At 40.4% G+C, this 20,710-nt stretch overlaps 1 protein-coding gene across 1 annotated transcript; it reads right to left on the bottom strand.

Moving 5' to 3' along the window:
* Window positions 1-93: 93 nt before the first annotated feature.
* On the bottom strand, window positions 94-19,366 carry LOC308609335 (transcription initiation factor TFIID subunit 7-like; the record flags this gene model as incomplete). The annotated part of the gene is made up of 14 exons (XM_081223025.1): window positions 94-230; window positions 448-587; window positions 1,637-1,737; window positions 9,795-9,854; window positions 11,160-11,272; window positions 11,469-11,690; window positions 12,119-12,232; window positions 12,567-12,714; window positions 13,505-13,546; window positions 14,716-14,780; window positions 16,144-16,270; window positions 16,917-17,050; window positions 18,388-18,466; window positions 19,301-19,366. 14 exons carry the CDS (start codon window positions 19,364-19,366, stop codon window positions 94-96), a joined length of 1,548 nt encoding a protein of 515 aa, XP_081079151.1.
* Between the last annotated feature and the right edge of the window lie 1,344 nt (window positions 19,367-20,710).

Here is a 20,710-nt window from a genome sequence, read left to right as displayed (position 1 = left end):
TAGGCCAGTGGGTAGAACTGCTGGGAAGGTAGACTTATCTTCAGGGAAGGCAGTGGCTTGGGTCCAGAAGCCAAGGATTGCCTCCTTCTAGAATCAGCAGGGGGCACTAAGCCACAGGTTCAGGGTGTCAGACTTCATCATGATATCTGCCTTAGAGCTCATGAGGTCTCTGGGCAGGAGCAATGGTGATGTATGGCGAGCAGGTGGCAGGTGGACATCAAACACAGAGCCTGGACATCAGTTACTGGGGTTGGGCGTGGGGGAGCTATATTTGTAGGAGTCTAGATTGTAGGTAGGAATAGTATAGAAAAACTTTGCTCTAGGACACAGAGTTCAGGGTCTTTGAGGCATATGCCTGCCTAAGAGAAAGTGAGGGCCCTGTCCTAGGGCTGTGGAGACTTACCTGCTCAGCTGGTAAAGAGGGCAGAGGTTATGAAACAATCTTACCAGGAAAGTCCTGGAAAATCCTTTTCATAACTGCTACTCCACCCGAGAGATCTTGGGCTGTTGAGGGCCTGTGGCAACTGCAGTGGGCCATGGTAGAGAAGACGTAGATCTCGTTATGTAGGATTTGTGCTATAGGTAGACTGAAGCAGCAAGTCAAGAGTTGAATTCTCAGTAACAGGGTCAATGACACTTGGTGGTCCTGGGTTTACCCTGATGCCCGAGGTGAGTATATCGCTTGAGAGGCCAGTGATAGTCACTGCAGCATGTGTGGACAGTTTTCCCGCAGTGAGGTAAACGGGTCTTTGGGCACTGTGAATTCAAATTAAGGTGGGATTTACTGAGATGTGTTGCATGTTGTTAAGCATCTGTCGTGTATCTTGTCTCCTAGAGGTATCGTGTGTGATGCTGCGTAGTTTTTGGCCCCGTACTGGAAGGTGGTGAAGGGAGTTGCTGGGTAGGCAACCTAATGAAAACCCCTGGCTTGTGGGATTAGCATCAGTGATAAGGAATGTGTTTGCTGGGGTTGTTGTCAAATAGTATCGGGGAACAGTTAGGATTGATAGGTAATGTATTCTCGACAGAATCTGGTAGAGGCCACAAAACCATTATGAGGGTGCCTCTGCTTCTAGTGAGAGCAGAGTGGAGTCAGGTTGACTGGGAAACTATTAAGGAAGGCTGGCTGGCTGGAGGACATCAGGCTGTTTGTTGTATGGTTCCCTAGAGAGAGTCCTACCCAGGAGGATATTCATCCTTCCCTCCAGAATGGAAAGGCCTTCAAATGCCCATTTCCTTCCAGGCCCAAAGTTTGGAGATATTTCCTTGTAGAGAAACCTGTTTGAGTTTGTTGTACTTTAGGAGCTGGCCTGGCAGGCCATGGTAATGCGAAACCCTGAGGCCAAGCAGAGGCAAATCCTGGGAGATGGTTTCCTTCCCGATGAATTTTAGGGAATACCCATGATGCCTGAGGTGTGTGTTTGGGATCTGGGCTCCATAGTCAGCTTTGGGCTAGAGCATTCCTCGAAGAGGCATTCTCAATAGCAGACTCACGGCCTCTGAGACCATTTCAGGCCAAGACTCTCATCAAAGTTCCCTTGACATAGGTGACAGATAACTAAGAAAGTAGCTACCTTAAGATGAACAGTCCTGGAGGAGAAAGTGGGGGCCCTGCCCTAGGGCTGTGGAGACTCACCTGCTCAGCTGGGCAACTCTGTCTCTGGGCCTTCCTGCCCAAATCTGGCCCTGAGAACAAAGGAATACTTCAGCTCCTTCTTGTTCTTTAAACACCAATGACTGTGGGAGAGGGAAAGGCTCAAGGCCAGGGCTCAGCTCCCAGCCTCCATCTCCTCCCACAGCTGCCGCCTTTGGAGGGGCACCTGCTCAATGTCCTTGCTGTCCCCAGGGCAGTCTTGAGGCCAGACCGAAGCCTGCGATGCTGCTCGCTGGCTGCAAGGACTGGTCACAAGGATGGGATTTGGGGAAGTGGCAAGGCTGGTGCACAAGTCTAGAAAAGTTTGGGATGAAGGGGCGGGGCTGGAGACAAATTAGTTAACTTTGCCACTCACTGTGGTGCTTTTCCCCTTTCCCTTAAATTCTGCTTTGAAAAGAATAAATTCGTATTTGTTTACTTTGGTTCCTCTGGTTACACTCTTTGACTCTGACACTCCACATCTTTACCTTATTTGGGTGTGGGAGAAGAGGGTGGGGCCAAGAAGCCACAGCAACACTGCAAAACATAGGCCACCAGAAGAGTCCAACACCTACAGGACAAGAAGACACCCCCACTAGCCCCATCCACCACTGTTACCTGGACTGTTCACCTCTCAAAGCCCCACACAGATTAGCTAGTTATCAGCTCATGGGATGAGCTCTTTATAGCAATTGTTCTTCAACACCATCCTCATCAATCTGAGGAATTTTTTCACCAGCCTAAAGCATTAAGAGAAAAATCTGGACAATGCAGTGAGTTCCCATAAAGTTACATATATTCAATTTAAAAGTCTAGCCTTTATTCTAGATTATGGTTATATATTTGGGGGGGGATGTTAAAATGTCCCTGTGAATTGGTGGCGATAGTTTTTTTTTTTTTAATGCCATTTTCTGGCAAAATAAAACCCTGTCAGTCCCTCCGCCCCAATGCCAATTTTTCTTTCTTCTCTGATCTATAATATCACTGTCCAACAGAAATATAATGTGAATCACATATGCAATTTTAAATTTTCTAGTGGTCATATTAAAAAGGTAAAAATAAACAGGTGAGATTAATTTTACGAATATTTCATTTTACCCAATATAGGCAAAATATTATCATTTCAACATGTAATCAGTATAAAACCATTATTGAGATACTTTAGGTTCTTTTTTTATTAAATCTTAGAAATTGTCAAGTAAGCTGACAGATTCAACTGGTAAAAAAGAACAGGAAACCCACATACATCCAGGCACTTTATTACTTAGAGACAGCAAAAGCAAGACCAGCAATGGGATCTGTTCTGTGTCGCTGTTGCACAGGATGACACTGAAACAAAAGGGGCCAGATGACATGCAACATGAATGGCAGGACACCATGTTGCTGAGTACCAACTCCACACTGCTGCTAAGCAGCTCTATGGCCTGCAGCTGGACCCTCTGGGGCAAGGGCAGGGGAGTGGGGAGGCAGGCAGAAAGTCTCATGCTCACCAGAATGAGGGAGGCAGATGAGAAACTGCCCCATGACAGCCTCCCTCAAAACAGGGAGGTGAGTGAGAAATGGTCTTGTCTCAAATCCTCGTGAGATTGCCCATCTTCCCGGGTTCCAGGAGGATCACAGGGCATTCTGCCAAGGCCTGGGGCCACCTGCAGTTGAGCCTTGCCTGGGTGGAAAGACACACCTCAATTTGGCCTAGCCATATGTCAAGTGCTCAAAAGCCACACATGGCTGGTGGATACCATATTGGACAGTGCAGTTCTGTAACATGCCAAAGTCACAATCACTGGGCTGTAGAAAAGGAAACCTTCATGATACGTGTGTGTGTTGGGGGGAGGGAGGGAGTCAGGGCGGCAATAAGCCTTGGGTGACTGGAGGGCAGTGGTGAAGCAGTTACCCAGGGTTACAAGACGTGGTAGTAGAGGGAACAGAAGGGCACCACAGATACACAAATTTGCTCCTTCCCGTTGTCTTCCCTCCCCCACTGCCTCTCAGCAGAGCTCTGGCTGCTCTTGGGCTCCAGTATTGGACAGAGGCTGGACTAGGGCTCTTCTACTTCTCTGACCCCTGGATGCCACCTGTGGTCTATGTGCCACTCTCTCCGGCCTCAGTCTCTCCAGCCACGTCCCCAGGGTACTTTTTATGTTTTTGCCCCAGTCCTATGCCATCCTTCATCTGGAAAGGTCTTCTTTTCAAACCCTGCCTCTTCCCCCACCTTCTGCCTCTGACAATTCCTTTTCCCTATTCTTTCTTCTCATCTTTTAAATTCTGGGTTTCTGGGAAAAAAAAACTTTAAAAAATCATCTTGGTTTTCAAGCTATCCTCCAACTTTTCTCCTAATCTTGGCTTCATTTTGTTTGTCCATGTCTCTCTCCCTTAGACCCACTTCTTCCCTGCATTTGTCCCCAGCATTCCTTCTGCCTTCATCCCTTCTCCATAGGCCCTGCCCGTGCATACTGACTTCCCCTTCTCTGCCCTTGGCTTATTACCTTCAACTTGGAATGAGAGCACTAAAAGTGGCAGAGAAATCTTGGGGGTTCATTTCCTAGAGTGGCACCGACTTCATCAATTGGGACCAGACCTGGGTCTAGCTGGGCTACTTCCAGAAAACCTTCAGATGTCTCTTGGTGATAAGCATTATCACCCTTGATTTCCAGATAAGGACATACAGGCTCTAAGAGGTGTAGGGACTTGCCCAAGGTAGGTAGCAGAGCCAGGATTCCAACCTTGTGTGCCTTCCACTACAACATAATTCAGTGCAAGTATTGGAGCTGCCATTTTTGTTACTTCTCTGTACCTTCTCTCAAAATCCCAATGATTTATGGTGAATACGAGATGATCTGCTTAGTTCATTAGGAGTTATCCTAAGAGCTCTTTAGAAGGATGTCCCAGTGCTGACAGCATCTTCTTTCATTTCCTAACTGCAGAATTTATTGCTTGTCTCACCAGTTTCCTTTTGGATATGAATGTACGTATCATGGGAGCTGTTTAATAAAGTGACAGTAATCCAGTTAAGGAATTTATTTATTGCTTAAAGAATACAGACTAGAAAACCTTAACATAGCTGAAAATCACCAAACTGGTCCAGGGTTTTTAAGGAAGTTTTCACAGGCAATACAAGTATCTGCTTTTTTTTTTTTTTTTTGCCACGAGGCTTATGGGAGTTCCCAGACGAGGGGTTGAACCCAGGCCATGGCAGTGAAAGCCTGGAATCCTAAACACTAGGCAACCAGGGAGCTCCCACAGGTATCTTTTTTCTAACCTTTTCCGATGGGGGTTAGGAAGAAGAGGCTCAGAAGAAAGGTAACAGCTCAGAATTACATCTCTGCTCTAACTAGTCCCATAGCTGCCAAATAACCACCAGACACAATCCTAAAATTATTAACAACAGAACAAAGATAGCAGCAGCAAGAAATCATCCCTGAGCCGGAAAGCAGCCTTTAATGCCTGAACAGAGACAGGATACAATCTAGTATCAACTGCTGCCAGATAGGCACTTAAATCACTGTGGCAGGTCCTAGCCCTTGGTAGAAATGGTTTGACTCTATGTTTTAGGAAATATTTGAAACAAACAGAAGAAGAAAAAGCTAAAAATCTATGCAAACCAGATGGATAGCCTTCAGGTTAGACTGTCCGCCTTTGGCAAGCACGGGTGAATCATCTGAGACACCATAAAAGAGAAACAATTTAAGTTAATTCTCAAACTGATAAAGAGAAGCAAAGTCCCATAGTTGATTTGGGTCTTCAGGTCTACTACTTTTTAATACTTTGTCCCGTTCTACGTGGCTACAAACTTTGAATATAACTAGCAAAAAAAAAAAAAAAAAAGAAAAAGAAACGTTCAGAGAAAGAAATACAAATGATGCAACATAAGGCAATGAAAGGAGAAGAAACAGGTACAATATCATCTAGGTCTTCAGTCTGGATGGTGAAGCCAAGGTTTGTGTGCCAGGCTGAAGGCTCTCCTCACTCCTTCAGAAAATCGTTCAGTCTTTCCCGTAGAGAAATGATCTGTAGGGAGAGGCAGAAAAACACAAAAAATTCATCTGAAATCTTAAGTTCCATGACTTGATCTAGAATTTACTTATATAAACCAAAAAGACAGACTGTAATTTGGCATTTACAAGGTTATCTTAGTCTTACAATGTTCCAAAGAACAGTGCCACAGTCAAAAACGCAAACACAATGATGCTGTCCTTTATCATGCCAAACTTATAAAAGGAAGCTTCAAATTGAATATACTAAAGAAATTAAATATGCTTGCTGTTAAGAATCTGTACTTCTGGGAAGAGTGTACAGAGGTCACAGCTCACTGTAGGGGCAAAGGAGATGGGATCACTGTAGCCATAGTCTAAGACTCAGTAGATAAGGCAGTTGTGATAGCCTCTTGCCCCACTGAACACACCGTGTCTTAAACCGAGTCTTAGCTGCTGCTTCCTGCCATGTTATGAGACCCTTGAAAACTGGCTCAGAGTCCTAACCAATAACGAGTCTGATGACGTTCTACTTGCTCTGATGCTTTCTAAGTCAGAAGCCCTGAACATTTTGTGATGTAAGATTTAATTGTTTTATTTACTTGAAATGGCAAAGTGACCAATAACACTCAGGTATACCGTCTTTGAGACAAAGACTGTTTTTGAGTATTATTCAGTTTAGCTCGCCCCATATCAGTGTGGATTTTCATTTTGTGGAATGACAGGAATGGAGTATTACAAAATGATCCTGTGCTGGACATGAGCTACCAAACTGCTATAATTGCTAGCTGTAGTAATTGAGAGCATCTTTTCACTCAGATGCTGACCATGATTACGATCACTGACTTCTCCAGTTCTTTATCCTTTACAGGCGCTTTCTCCTCCCACCACCTCCTAAAGGGAGGTTTTTCCTTAGGTTCAGACTTCTTGCTGAACAGTCAACCTGGCTAACTCATCTATCCCCACAGCTTCAATGATCATTTCTATGCATGAGGCACTCTCCGATCTCCCATTTTAAAAAGTGTTTCCAACTCAACTGACCATCTTCTCCATCCCCCACCCCCCAAGAATCCTCTTCAAGTTGTCTTCATTCCTGTTAGTGGCTCACCATTTTCCAGTCACCCAGGCTCTGCACTACTCTTTGTTCCCTTTTTGTCCTGGAAATCCAATCGGTTTTTAAGTTCTGATTCCTTCTGTCACTCGCATCTTCCTCTAGTCTTTCCCCCCTCCAATTTCTCCTATATACTGCTGGCAGAGAACATTTCCTGAGTTACTCCCCAGGTGAAAAAGCTTTTAAGGCTTATTATGACCTACACCAAAAACCTAAACTCTTAAGCCTGGCATCACCACCTCTGAGCCATTGTGAATGCTACTTTCTATACAGAATGCCTTCATTTCTCTCTTTATTAGAACCTTACCCACCTCTTAAGGCCCCAAACACTATCTCTCTATGAAGCTTCCCCTAATCTCCATGGACAAAAGTGATCTCTCATTCCTTTAAATTCCTATCCCTCTCATGTATTTCTCCCCAACTGGAGGCAGAGACTGTGTCATAAGCATTTTGTAGTTCCCTGTGGAACCTAGCTTTAAGTAGGTGCCCAATAAATCTATGTTGAATAAATGAGCTAACATAAAGGGTTCTGAGTGAATAAAGCTTACAGCTGTAGTTCTATGTTGAAAATAGCACTCCCCCAATACTAACTACTTACATGGAGGAAAACAAAGATGTTTAGTGGGTGCTAAAGCAATCCTGGCATTAACTGTGCACATGGCTGTTTATAAGCAGTACTTGGATGAGTGATGTGCTGAGGGGAAGGGAATATACAGAACATAAGAATTCTCCTGGCCTTGTTTGTATGGGGATGAGCATGGGGGATGGCATCACTACCTTAAGAGCTCTATGCTCAGGAATTCCCTGGCGGTCCAGTGGTTAGGACTCCGCACTTTCACTGCTGAAGGTGCGGGTTCCCACAAGATGCGCGGCGTGGCCCCCCCAAAAAAGCCCCATGCTAAGTCCATCCTCATAATACGACCTCCAGTCTCTTTAAAACTGTTACCCTACCCTCAACAGTATAGGGCTGGAACCAGCATACATTTCTATACAGCTACTTGACCCTCACTTATCCCACGCTGCCCTCTTTTCTTTTCACTCTGCTCACTCTCTTGTGGCTTTAAATAATAGTCTTTCAAGTTAGAAATCTGGTATACATCCTTAACGCTCTTTTCTCCTTTGACACCCAGTAATTGGCCCAATTCCCATCAATTCTACCTTTAAAATACATTCTCTCATATATCAATGTTCACAACAGCATTATTCATGGTAACCAAAAAGTGGAAACAACCCAAATGTCGACTGATGGAAGAATGGACAAACAAAATGTTGTATATCTGTACAGTGGAATATTATTCAGCCATGAAGTGGAATGAAGTACTGATACATTCCACAACATGGGTTAACCTTGAAAACACTATGCCAAGTGAAAGAAGCCAGACACAACAGACCTTGTAGTATATGTTTCCTTTTTATATGAAATAACCAGAATAGGCAAAGTAGGCTAGTAGAAAGTAGATCAGTGGTTGCCTAGAACTGGGTGGGGGGGTGGTGAGTGGGAGGGTCAGAAGAAACGGGAAATGACTGCTAATGGGTACAGGTTTCTTTTTTGGGTGATAAAAATGTAAAATTGATTGTGGTGATGGTTGCACACTTCTGTGAATATACTAAAAGTCATTGAATTGTACAATTTAAATGGGTGAATTGTATGGTATATGAATTATATCCCAATAAAGCTGTTATAAAACATTTTTATTGCAGTTAAATATATATATATATATATATATATATATATATATATATATATATATATATTCTTTCCAAATGAAATAATGTCATTTGAGGCAACATGGATGGACCTAGAGATTATCATATTAAGTGCAGTAAGTCAGAGAAAAACAAATATCATGATATCACTTGCATATGGAATCTAAAAAAAAATGATACAAATGAACTTATTTACAAAACAGAAATAGACTCACAGACATAGAAAACAAACTTATGATTACCAAAGGGGATAGCAGGAGGGGGGAGGGGAGATAAATTAGGAGTTTGGGATTAACATATACACACTACTATATATAAAATAGATAAAAAATAAACAACATGGACCAACTGTATAGCACAGGGAAGTATACTCAATATCTTCTAGTAACCTATAATGGAAAAGAATCTGAAAAAGAATACACACACACACACACACATATATATATATAACTGAACCACTTTGCTGTACACTTGAAACACAACATTGTAAATTAACGATATTTCAATAAAAAAAGAAAAAAATATTTATTCTTTCCATCTCCATTGCCACCTCCTTATTTCAAGTTACCATCACCTTTGATTAGATGACCCCACAGCCTCCTAACTGGCCTCCCTGCTTCTAGTCCTGCCCTCCCACAATCCATTCTCCAGATAATAATCAAAGTGATCTTTAAAACTTCTAAATTAAATGTGACTCTCCTGCTTAAAGCTCTCCAGGGGCTCCCCATTGCACTTAAGACTAAAACCCATCCTCCTTATCATGGACTGCAAGGGACCATACAATATGGCCTCTGCCTACTTCTCCAACCTTACGTTAAGTCACTCTCTTCCTCACTTCAAATACTGCAGAGGTCCTCAAAGAAGCCAAGCTCTTTTCCAATGTGGGACCTGGCATACGCTCCACCCAAGAAGCTCTTCATACACTTTTTGCCTGGACTTTTCCTTCAGGTCTCTTAAGTATCACTTCCTCAGAAAGGCTGATTATGGTCTCCCCAATTTAATTCAGGACTCTATTCAGATAGCACCACTGACTCTCTCTCCTTCACAGCCCTTCTTTATGATTTGCACCTTTATATTTGTATGATAATTTGTTTGCTGATGATCTTCCCTGCTAGACTGTTAGCTCCATGAGGACAAGTATTGTATGTGTCTTATTCAACACTGTGTGTACATCCAGTGCTTTCCACTTAATAGACATTCAATATCTGCTGAATGAACGAATTTTCACAAAGACTTTGTTCCAACCTGCTACCCTCATTTAGAAGATTTGGCCACTACTGTTCCTGTGAAAAGAACAGCCAGAAATGAGATTGGGGGGGTGGGGTTCTCTGCATCAGATGTTTTCTGGTTGATGTGAAAACACACTTCTCACCTGCTCATTTATTTGTTTTTCCTGTAGCTTAATCTGCTCCAGCACAGACTGTAAATGACCCTGGAAAACGAATTATATAAAAGATGAATGCTGAGTCTCAGAGGAAAAGAGAACCAAGAGAGACAAAGAGTTTGGCAAATAATTTGATAAGTAAGAACACTGTCAGTCGTAACAAAAGAGTACTTTAAAAAAAGGATTTAGAAAAAGAATGTCTCTATGTGTATAACTGAGTCACTTTGTACAGCAGATTGGCCCAACCTTGTATATCAACTCTACTTCAATAACAAGACATTTGAAAAAGGATTTAGAGTATAAGAACTATACTCTCCAACTACAGGGCCATTCGATTTGATTTTATACACCCTACGTGGCATTTTTTTTCTTGCTCTAAAACAAAGAGTTAGAATGCCTTCATGTTACCTTTTTCTAGTTTAGCACAAATCCTTTGACTGTGGTGACCTACTTAAAGAGCTGGCTTGGAATCTGGTGCTGATTCCTTCACTCCCCTGCACTAGGGCAGAATATTACCATTCTTAACTAGTACTGCACACGACAACAACCATAATACCATATATCTGTATCTTTCAAAGTATGTCCACATCTATTATCTAACTTGGTTATTCTGAAGGACAACACTCTATATAAGTATAGTTCTGTGTCAAGTTGCTCCCCTTCGATGACAACAGCTCTACAGAAAAAGAAATCTGGCAAGGAATTCTCCAGATGCTTCAGAATTTCCCTCACTGTAAAAAGGGAAGCAAACATGGCCTAAACATACATTTTCCTTTTGCTGATATGTGTATTAATAAAATATGTATTAATGTGTATTAATAAAAGTAAAGCATGATATTAATTTTTGTTCAAGCAGGCATCATAAAAATTTTAAATTAATTTAGTTTCTCTTTCATTGTAATGAATATATTTTGGTACAGAGCAACAGGGTTCAATCTATGCCCTACCACTAACTGTGGTCCTTGGCAAGTTACTTAATCTCTTTGAATTTCAATTTCTTATCTATAAAATGGGAATAGTGCCAGCACCTATATTTCAGGGATGTCAGGATGAAATGAGATAATACACATAAAATGCTTAGCTCTGTATATGCCTTTCACATAGTTAAATGTTCAATATTGGCAATTATTATCTCAAGTCTCCTGGTCCCCTCCCAAAAATGCTTATATAAGATGATCAAAATTACTCAGGTAAAAGGAAATAGGGCTATCTTTTATTAGGGGTATCTAAGAGGTTGTTCAGGTTCATGAATGAAGCAGAATGCTGCACAGAGATGACATGAGTGGAAACACAAAGACGGGATTTTGAAAGTAAGATATCAGGATATATTTATACCAGCCAACAAGAATTTACCTTGAGCATTAGGTTTTCCACTTTCATAATGACCTTCTTCTGTCTTTGTGCTCTGTGCTTAATCTTTCGGAGCTTTTTCTGCATGTAACGAGTCTGCTTCTGAATTTCCATGACTAACAGAGATAGACAAAAACTTCATGTATCTAAACATAGCCTAAAGTAGTGGACCAAGATCCAAATCCACTAAAACTCCACTACACATCTGAGCAATGATTTCTCAAACTTAACTTTGCAACTAACACGTGTTTAGAGTCAGTCTTTAGTACTGCCACCCACTCTGTCCCACCCCTTTGTTTTTCCCTAACTTACCCATTGAGCTGGCTCCCTCCTTTGCCTCATACTGGCCAGATTCAATGAACTTGTCCTGAGGCTCCCTTTCCATATGCACGTCATAATAATCTTCCTCCTCTTCCTTGTCTTTATCCACATCATCATAGTCATCCTCTCCCTCTTCATCTTCCTCCTTATCATGCTCAACTTCAACACTGTTACTGCTAGAGTCATTGACCATCTCCCGAAACACACCATATTCTATGGGTTTTAAGCACAAGGAAGGTGAAACCATCTGAAGCTTTTCAAATGACTCCCACTCCAGCTGCAATTATACTCCCCCTCAAGTTTACTGGGCAACCAATGAATTTTAAAAATAATTTTTCTCACAGGAAGATTATTCCTTTTATAAAACAAGAACAGGAAAGGCAAAACACTGTAACATTCATTCACGTATTCAATGATCAAAATATTCAGAGAATCCAAGGGCCCACAGGAATTTAGAATAGCAGGGATGGATGGGATATTAGAACCCCAATCTAAAACCCCTAAACTTGTGGGACCAATACGAGGGGAGAAGGGCAAAGGCACCCTTTTTCTGTGATTGGCCTGTGAGTTTATGGAGAATGGTCCTACACACAGTCAACACCTGCCCTCTTGAAGCGCCTGCTTTGCCTTTATTAATGCACCTGGTGAAGTATGACGCTGCTTACAGCCACTCATTTCTGAGACTATCTCAAAGCCTGGAATGAAGCCTTCACTTTCTATTTCCTTGGTTTCACCTTCGGCCATGACCACCCATCCTGAAAGGAGAGGCAGTCAAGGAAAAAGCAGAAAGAAAGCAGAAGGCAAACTTGAAAGGGAAGAGGCTCTCTGGCTGAAAGTGCTATTTAATTTAGTCCAACTTCAGGCCATTTGTATGTGGATTCCTAGTATAGAAAAGTGCCTCATACTGAATTACGCAAGTAAATAATTTCTACTACATGAATGTACTGTTCCTAGCTAGAAAGTAACATTTCCAAAAATCGTAAGTTCTGTACATTAACATCAGCACACAATATCAGAAATGAGAGCTTGTCACCAAGTGCATTTGGGGTGGAACAGACTACACAGAAAATATTTAGTGTAAAAGGATACGGACACTGATAGCTTCAGCATCTGAGCGCAGCAGTCTTTTCACTTCCTCTTCCACATCAGGAGGTTCAACGTGCTGAACCAAAGTTGGAGAAGAAGGAATACCAGTAGCCTTACTTAACACCTTGGGTCTTGCAGAAATGTCCTCTTCCTACATACAAATGAATTCAAATAATTAGGCCTCTTTAAGATACATCCAATCAAATTTCTACTTTAAACAATGCTATTTATGAAGGAAACTTTGTTCAGGGTCTATATTTTTGTACAGTAAGCTTACTTTTTCCCCAATCGAATTACTTGAGACATTTAATCTTTTCAATCTGCAACTCTATATTAAAGACCTCCTCAGAGGCATGACCCTTAAGCCTCAGTTGTTAATTATTTGCGCTGACCCACACTGACAAAGAACTATAATTTTTTTGTTACTTGGAAGTAATTTGGTTTAAAGATCCAAAATCCCAGATTCCACTTCTGCACATCTTTATTATTAGAGAGTTTCCTATAAAAACTGGGTCTTAGCCACATATTCTCCCTTAAATCCAGTTTTAGACAATTATCTCCACAGCAACCAATTCATCATGCCACAAATAGAGATTAGAACTTTGAGGGGGAATAAGTAATTGCAAACAACTGCTGGTAAGAGTGAACCCTGGCTTCCAAGAAATGGTTTTTAAAAATAAATATCACAGAAAAGAAGCAGATTAAAATACACAGGGTCACTGATCAAATTGTATCTTTTGCTCTCGGAGTTGTCAGACATTAAACAATGAATTTATTTTTCAGTGAATCAAATTCAGTGTATGTGTATGGGAGTGGGGGTTACAGGTGAGAAGGAAGGCTTGAAAGTAATCTTTGTGATATTTTGATTTGTTTGAAATTAAAGAGCTGTGAAATAAAACACAGCATAGGTTAACAATAAAGTTATATTATGATTTGTCTACCTCAGGAGAGCGGACTTCTTCAATCTGTTTGATATCAGTGACCTATGAAATAAAACACAATGAGCAATGAAGTTATATTATAATTGTTCTACTTTACTAAAGCTTGAAGAGTTCTAGAACCATTCTTAATGTAGTTTTATATTTAGTAAGCACTCAATGAATGCTGTTGACTGACAGTATAAAGCCAAAGCAACCATGTTCATAGATTAAACATAGTAAAGCTACTGATCTATAGGTTTAATGCAATTCTTATCAAAATTCCAACAAAGTTTTCTATAGACATAGACAAACTTACTCTAAAATGTATATGGAAAGTTACAGACTCTAGAATGGCTACAACAATCTTGAATACAAAATAAAGTGAGATCAGTCTTCCTGATTTCAAGGCTTATTACAAAGCTACACTGTGGAATCAGTGATCAACACAGATTAATGGAACCCAGAAAAAGAAACGCACACAAATATGCCCAACTTATTTTTTACAAAGGTGCAGAAGCAATACAATGGACAAAGGGTAGCCTTTTTAACAAATGGCGCTGGAACAACTGGACATGCAAAGGGGAAAAAAAAGAACCACCTTGAACTAACTCTCAAACCTTTTACAAAAATTAACTCAAAAATGGATCGCAGACTTAAATGTAAAACTTTAGAAAGATAGTTAGGAGAAATCTTCAGAATCTGGGCTAGGCAAACAGTTCTTATACTCGACATGAAAAACAAGATCCTTAAAAGGAGAAATCAATAAATCAGACTTCACCAAACAAAAAAACTTCTGCTCTTTGAAAGGCCCCGTGAAGAACATAAAAAGACAAGTTACAGACTGGGAGAAAATATTTGCAAACCACATACCTGAAAACTAGTATTTGGAATATAAAAAAGAACTCTCAAAACTCAACAATAAAAGCAATCCATTTAGAAAATGGGCAAAAGGCATGAACAGACACTTCACTGAACTGGACATATAGAGGGCAAACAAGCACATGAGAAGATGCTCAACATCTTTAGCCATCAGGGAAATGCAAATTAATACCACAATGAGATCACTACACATCTATCAGAATGGCTAAAATAAAAAATAGCGACAACACCTAATGCTGGTGAAAATGTAGAGAAAATGGATCACACGTACATTTCTGGGGCAAATGTAAAATGGTGCAGCCACCTGGAAAACACTATGGGTAGTTTCTTATAAAACTAAACATGCAACATACCCAGTAGTAATTGCACTCCTGGGCATTTATGTCAAATAGATGAATACTTATGTTCACACAAAAACCTGCTGGCAGCTTTATTTATAACATTCAAAAAATGGAAACAGCCAAGATGTCCTTCTACAAGTGAACAATTAAGCAAACTGTGGTACCTTCATAACATGGCATACCACTCAGCAATAAAAAGGAAGGAACTATTGATACATGCAACAATCCACATAGACCTTAAGGGAATTAATCTGAGTGAAAAAAACAAAGCCAGTCTCAACTGTTATACTTTGTATGATTCCATTTATATGACATTCTCAAAATGACAAAATTATAGAGATGGAGAACATACCAGTGATTAGCAGGGGTTAGAGCCTGGTGGTTTGGGGTGAGGAGGAGATGGGTGTGGCTTTAAAAGGGCAAGATGAGGGATCCTGGTGGTGACAATACTGTTCAGTATCTTGACTGCGTGGGTGGATACACCAACATACACATGGGATAAAATTGCATAGAACTAAACACATGCACACACATACACAGGAGAAAGTAAAACTGGAACAATTTGAATAAGATTAGTGAAGAGTAATAATGTCAGTTTCCTATTTGTGATATTGTACTATAGTTTTGCAAATGTTACAGTGGGAAGAACTGGGTAAAGGGTACACAGTACCTCTTTTCTATTGCTAATAGCTGTATGCGGATCTACAATTATTTCAAAATAAAAAATTTAATTAAAAAAGAAGCCAAGGCATAGTACTCCTGTAGTTTGCCCAGGGTTCTACAAGTCTGAGGTAAGGTTAGAAATACAACCACAATTCCCAATTCTCAGGTTCTGGATGGGTTCACTTTAAAACAAGATTTTGCAGTTGGAAACTTTTAAAAGCATTAGCAGAAGTTTCAAGTTCATGACACATCTAGATCCCTAAGTGACTACCCTATAACTTCAAGGGTCAAGTCTGTTTTTGTTTGTTACATATTTCCAATTGTTAGCACACAGTGCCTGGCATGTTGCTCATACTCAGCAAATGTTTATTGGACATATAAATGACTGAACAAATGAATACCCAACTGACTGTCTCCCTTCCCCTCCATTCATAATCCTCTTCCAATCCAACCAGTAGACACAGAAATAGCATGCCACTAACCTTTTCTGTTGTTTTGCAGACGCTTCTCTTTCTGACATTCCTAAGTGGTGGAGTCACTAAAATAAATTCAACATGGTGAAATATATATATGACTGATGGTAGTCACATATCTATCTGAATTTGATAAGGTCATGCTCTAAGCCACTGGCTCATGACACGACTCGTTCCTTTAAGAGCATCTGGATGTCTACTGAACCAAACACCTAAGTGTGGTAACAGGTCCCTGGCTCACAAGTAATTAGGATCCAGCAGATAAATGTAGTTAGCCAGAATGAGCAAGGGACTGATGACTTACTGCCACGCTTCCAGATATGTTTTTTCTGTCTCTCCTTTTCACTTTTCCTGCTTGCTTTAAGATCAGTAGAGGTAACCGGTTCTTCAGGATCAGAGTGGACATCACCACCAGCAGTGCACACAAGCATCTGCATTTAACAAAGACAAAGAAGTTGACGGTGGCCACAAATCTTGGGTTAGTAATGGATGATGATCATTCTTACCACCAGAAATCCTGGAGCACAAAAGTAAGGAGAATGCTACCTGGCATTTCCAGAAAACCAAGTATTACATACACTCATATGCATTCTCTCTCTATCTCGGCAGCACAGCATATGGACTCTGAGGTTATTGTTGTTGTTTTTAGCTCCAGTGCTTACCACTGTGGAAGGAATGTGTTGAAAACAAGATATATCTTAGCACTTTGATTTATAAAGGAAACAAAATATCAACAGTAGAGATGATGAATAAGAACCAATGTAAACCTCCAGAGTTAACAGCACACTGCTTTAACAGGAATTTCAGACGAAGATCCCAGATGCTCATATTTTTCAAAGAATGAAAGGCACTATAAATGGCAAACAGGAGGCTCTAAAAGCTATTTGGATAAAATATAGTAGTGAAAAGTGATGGATCAAACACCAAACCAGAACATGACATTGTATTCCCTGTGCAATTGAGCTGGAAATTAGAAATGACAAGCAGGTGAAAAAAGAATTGAAAGAAAGAAAAGGAGGGAGAAAGGAAATCCTTGAAGGATGTGCGGGCGAGTAGATTAAGAAAACTTGTCCATACCTGGGAAATATCTGCTGTTTTATAAAAAGTTCTTTTATCCAGAGTTTTCAGGCTTTCAATAGCATGAGGCAAATCAACCAGCTTAGCAGATAGTGAGACACCTTCAACCCCAACAACTGCATGACATCCATCAGCTGAACAGAAGTAGAAAAGATTAAATCTGACATCTTCCCAATGTACTCTCAAGACTCCTGGGGTTTGAATAATGAAGACTCATGGGGGACAGACGAGTCTTTCATTGAAACTTACTATTTCTCACAATGTCATAATTGTGTACACAATTAGTAACTTCCCACAGCAAAGAAGGCAGGGTATATGGAGCTCTTTTTTTCTAGTTTATGTCATTCCATCAAAAGTAGCTAAGTTTCTTGGTCATGGTTGTGAACTAAAGTGAATGAAGTGGTAATTGTTTCATTCTCATCTTGAAAGGCCAACTCCATTCATTTAAACCCATTCGTTTGGACACCATTAGGAGCATTCGATCATGTCACTGTACATGGGTGTTTTCAAAGGGTTGGGTAAGGGGAGGGTTGATTCTAGAATAGTACTAATAAGTCTCAAGTTATAATCTCTAGTTAGTTTCACAAAGATAAAATTCTACACAATAGCCAGAGAGAGAGAGAGAGAGAGAGAGAGAGAGAGAAAGAGAGAGTCAGCCATATACTGACAACTCTGAATCCTGCCCAGATGTCTCAAACATGAATGTCTCTTGATACAAAAGGATTCAAGTGTAATCTTCTAATATTAAGTGAAAAAAGAAAGATGCAGAACTATGTTTGACATGATCCTTTTTGTGTAAATTATCTTTAAAAATATAGAGAGATTATTTATACGTTGGTATTATGCATAAAAGTTTTGTCTATAAGGAAACACAAGGAGAAAAGGCCAATATTAGTTATCCTTGGCATTGGGGTTGAGGCACTGTGAAGGAGAGTTTCACTTCTCCTTTTCAACCTTTCTGTTTTATTTGAGTTTTCTAGCCATGCATTTGTATTCCTTTTTTTTAAAAGTGTCAGTAAGGGCTACCAGAGTGCTGGGATTATGGGCCATTTAAAATTTTATTCTTCATATACTTCTCTGTATTTAAAAATCTAATAAATATTATTTAAAAGAGATAAAGGTATGTCACTTTTGTAAACAAAGAACAGTACATCCACCTGTCATTCCCCCGGACAGTCAGAAATCACAAAAGTTTCATATAGGAGACAATCAGCAGTATGCAAATCCCACAGTTGACCTCCAAGTTCTTCCTTATACACACCATGATAATTACCTCAAGTTGTTTAAGTTCTACTTCCTTTCCTCTAAAAGGAAGAGATGGAAGTGACTGAAGCCTCTCTTTGAGTCCATCAAGACAGAGACCACATTCTATTCTTTGTCACATCCTTGGTATCTAGTATTGTGCCTGACACACAGCAATCCCTTAATAAACTACTGTTCAGTGTACGGTGAATGGATATTAACTACTTACACGAAAAGTCAATGTTCAGTTTATCCTTCATGGCAGCACTTCCAGAACGTATTATCTTCCTGACAGTAGAAGCATGTTCCTAAAAAGGAGGTAGATTGAAAAATCAGAAGGATGAATTGTCTACTTAGCAGGTAATAGAACAGATATGTCAGAGACTGTCCTCCCTTAAATAGAACCTTAAACTTCCCAAACGTTAGGAACAATGCCATGTACCATGAGATACTGTGCACTGGGTAAGTCAAGTTAGGATGAGGTTGACTCTAATGTTATTGTTGTCTTTTAGCAGCTATAGATAATGCCTTCTCCTAGCTGTACATTCCTGTTTCTCACTGTTACCTTTCAAGTTGTAGTTACTAAGGGAAGGCTTAGCTGCAGTTTACTGGCTATATTAATTAACCCTAATTGGGGAAATACCTTTCTGAAGCCCATCCTTAATATACCTTTCTTAGACTAAATAAGACTTAAATACAGGTATCAATAGGGGAAGAGTCCCTAACACAATGCTGAAATGAGCTTCAACAGCCTTGCATGATGATGAATTTGAGGAGACAGTGCTAACCCCTCCATTGCCCCTTTTGAGGTGACAGAAAGGAACTCTCTTTTACAAGAGTCTTATCTTGGCTGTCCAGTGAGCAAGGCTGTTGGCATCTGTGATAAGTGACTGAATCCATCATGGTCCCACCTGTTTGCCAGGAAATCAACCCACACAGTAGGTGGCATGTGCAGGACAAAAGAAATGCTGCTTAAAAGAGTACACACTAGGATAGGACTGCTAAATAGAACACAACTCCTGGGAAACAAATGTTCTTGGTTTTTATAGCCTACCTTAAATAAACAGAAATGCTACAGAATCCAAGCAGGGCTGATACTTATGCACTGAAGATATTTGGCCTGAGATACAAGGGTTTCTTACCGGAGGCAGACGCAATATAAACTGGTCCTCAAGTTCGTAAGGAGGTTCATCCTGGCTTCTACTCATCTCTTGTTTTGAGTGCATGAAAACAAAAACAAAACCAACAGAAAGTTACCAAAAACTCCTCTTGCCCCCTCTAGTGACCACTTCTGGTAGTACTGGTTACATTATACAATATCTTGCTGATAACCCTCACTGCAATGATGTGTGTACAGCTTCAAAACACTTTATTTGACATAACTTGATTATTTATAAAGTCACCTTATGTCCCCTCCCATATGTGCAGATTTTCCAACGTTAATACTAATTACATGATAACAAATGAAGTAAGAGCTGTTACACATGATTTAGTCTTCTTGATATTCTTAGACTCTCCGGTAAAGGATTAACTCATCAATACAGTGGTGACTACCAAAGCAAGTAAGCTACATACCTCTGCAGAGAAGACTGCCAACCAAAGGCCAAAATCAACCCAAAAAACCACTGGCAGAAATGCTCTATGATGATTTGAATGAAACACAGCTTAATTTTCAGTATTTCACCTTAATGATCAATAAAATGGTAGGAATTAAACAGTCCGTGTGAGAGCAGGCAGCTTTTTATGACTCTAAAGCCAACATCAACAGCTCCGAGCTACCTCGGGGAAAAGTTAGGAGTCCCAGTCTTACGGCTGGGCTATCTATATAAGTACATCTAACTTCATGGAATAGACTCATTTCTGAAGGGATGATAATGGAAAAATGTAAAATCTAATTTGATTTATTCATCACTAACATTTACTCCATGTGCCAGGCTCTACATTGAGTGCATAAGGTCTGTTATTTCATTTAATCCTCACAACCACCACTTATTTGAAATACCCCTAAAAGCCATTTGAAGGAATCCTAAGATGAATCCATATATATACATATATATATATTTATATATATATATACACACACACACACATACATATACACACACACATATATATAATGCACATTCTGTAAAGTGAATAATCTCCAAGTTGATCTTCATTTTTTCACCTTATTTTCCATCTATTAGGGATATATCTGTAGTGGCTTGCATTTTGAGTTTTAGGGCCCACACTACTTCTGAGCAAATTTTTTCTCAAAAATGGAAAAAAGCGGGCTTCCCTGGTGGTGCAGTGGTTAAGAATCCGCCTGCCAATGCAGAGGATGCGGGTTCGAGCCCTGGTCCAGGAAGATCCCACATGCCGTGGAGCAACTAGGCCCATGTGCCACAACAAGTGAGCCTGCACTCTAGAGCCCGTGAGCCACAACTACTGAGGCCCGCACACCTGGAACCTGTGCTCCTCAACAGGAGAGGCCACCGTAATGAGAGGACTTTGTGCCACAGCGAGGAGTGGTCCCCGCTCACCGTAACTAAAATGAAGGTCCTTGCGCAGCA

The sequence above is a fragment of the Mesoplodon bidens genome (genome assembly GCF_964165515.1).
Source record: "Mesoplodon bidens genome assembly, chromosome: X".
Taxonomy (NCBI): Eukaryota; Metazoa; Chordata; class Mammalia; order Artiodactyla; family Ziphiidae; genus Mesoplodon; species Mesoplodon bidens.
The sequence above is the reverse complement of the archived record's forward strand: the minus strand, read 5'-3'. Positions and strand labels throughout refer to the sequence as shown.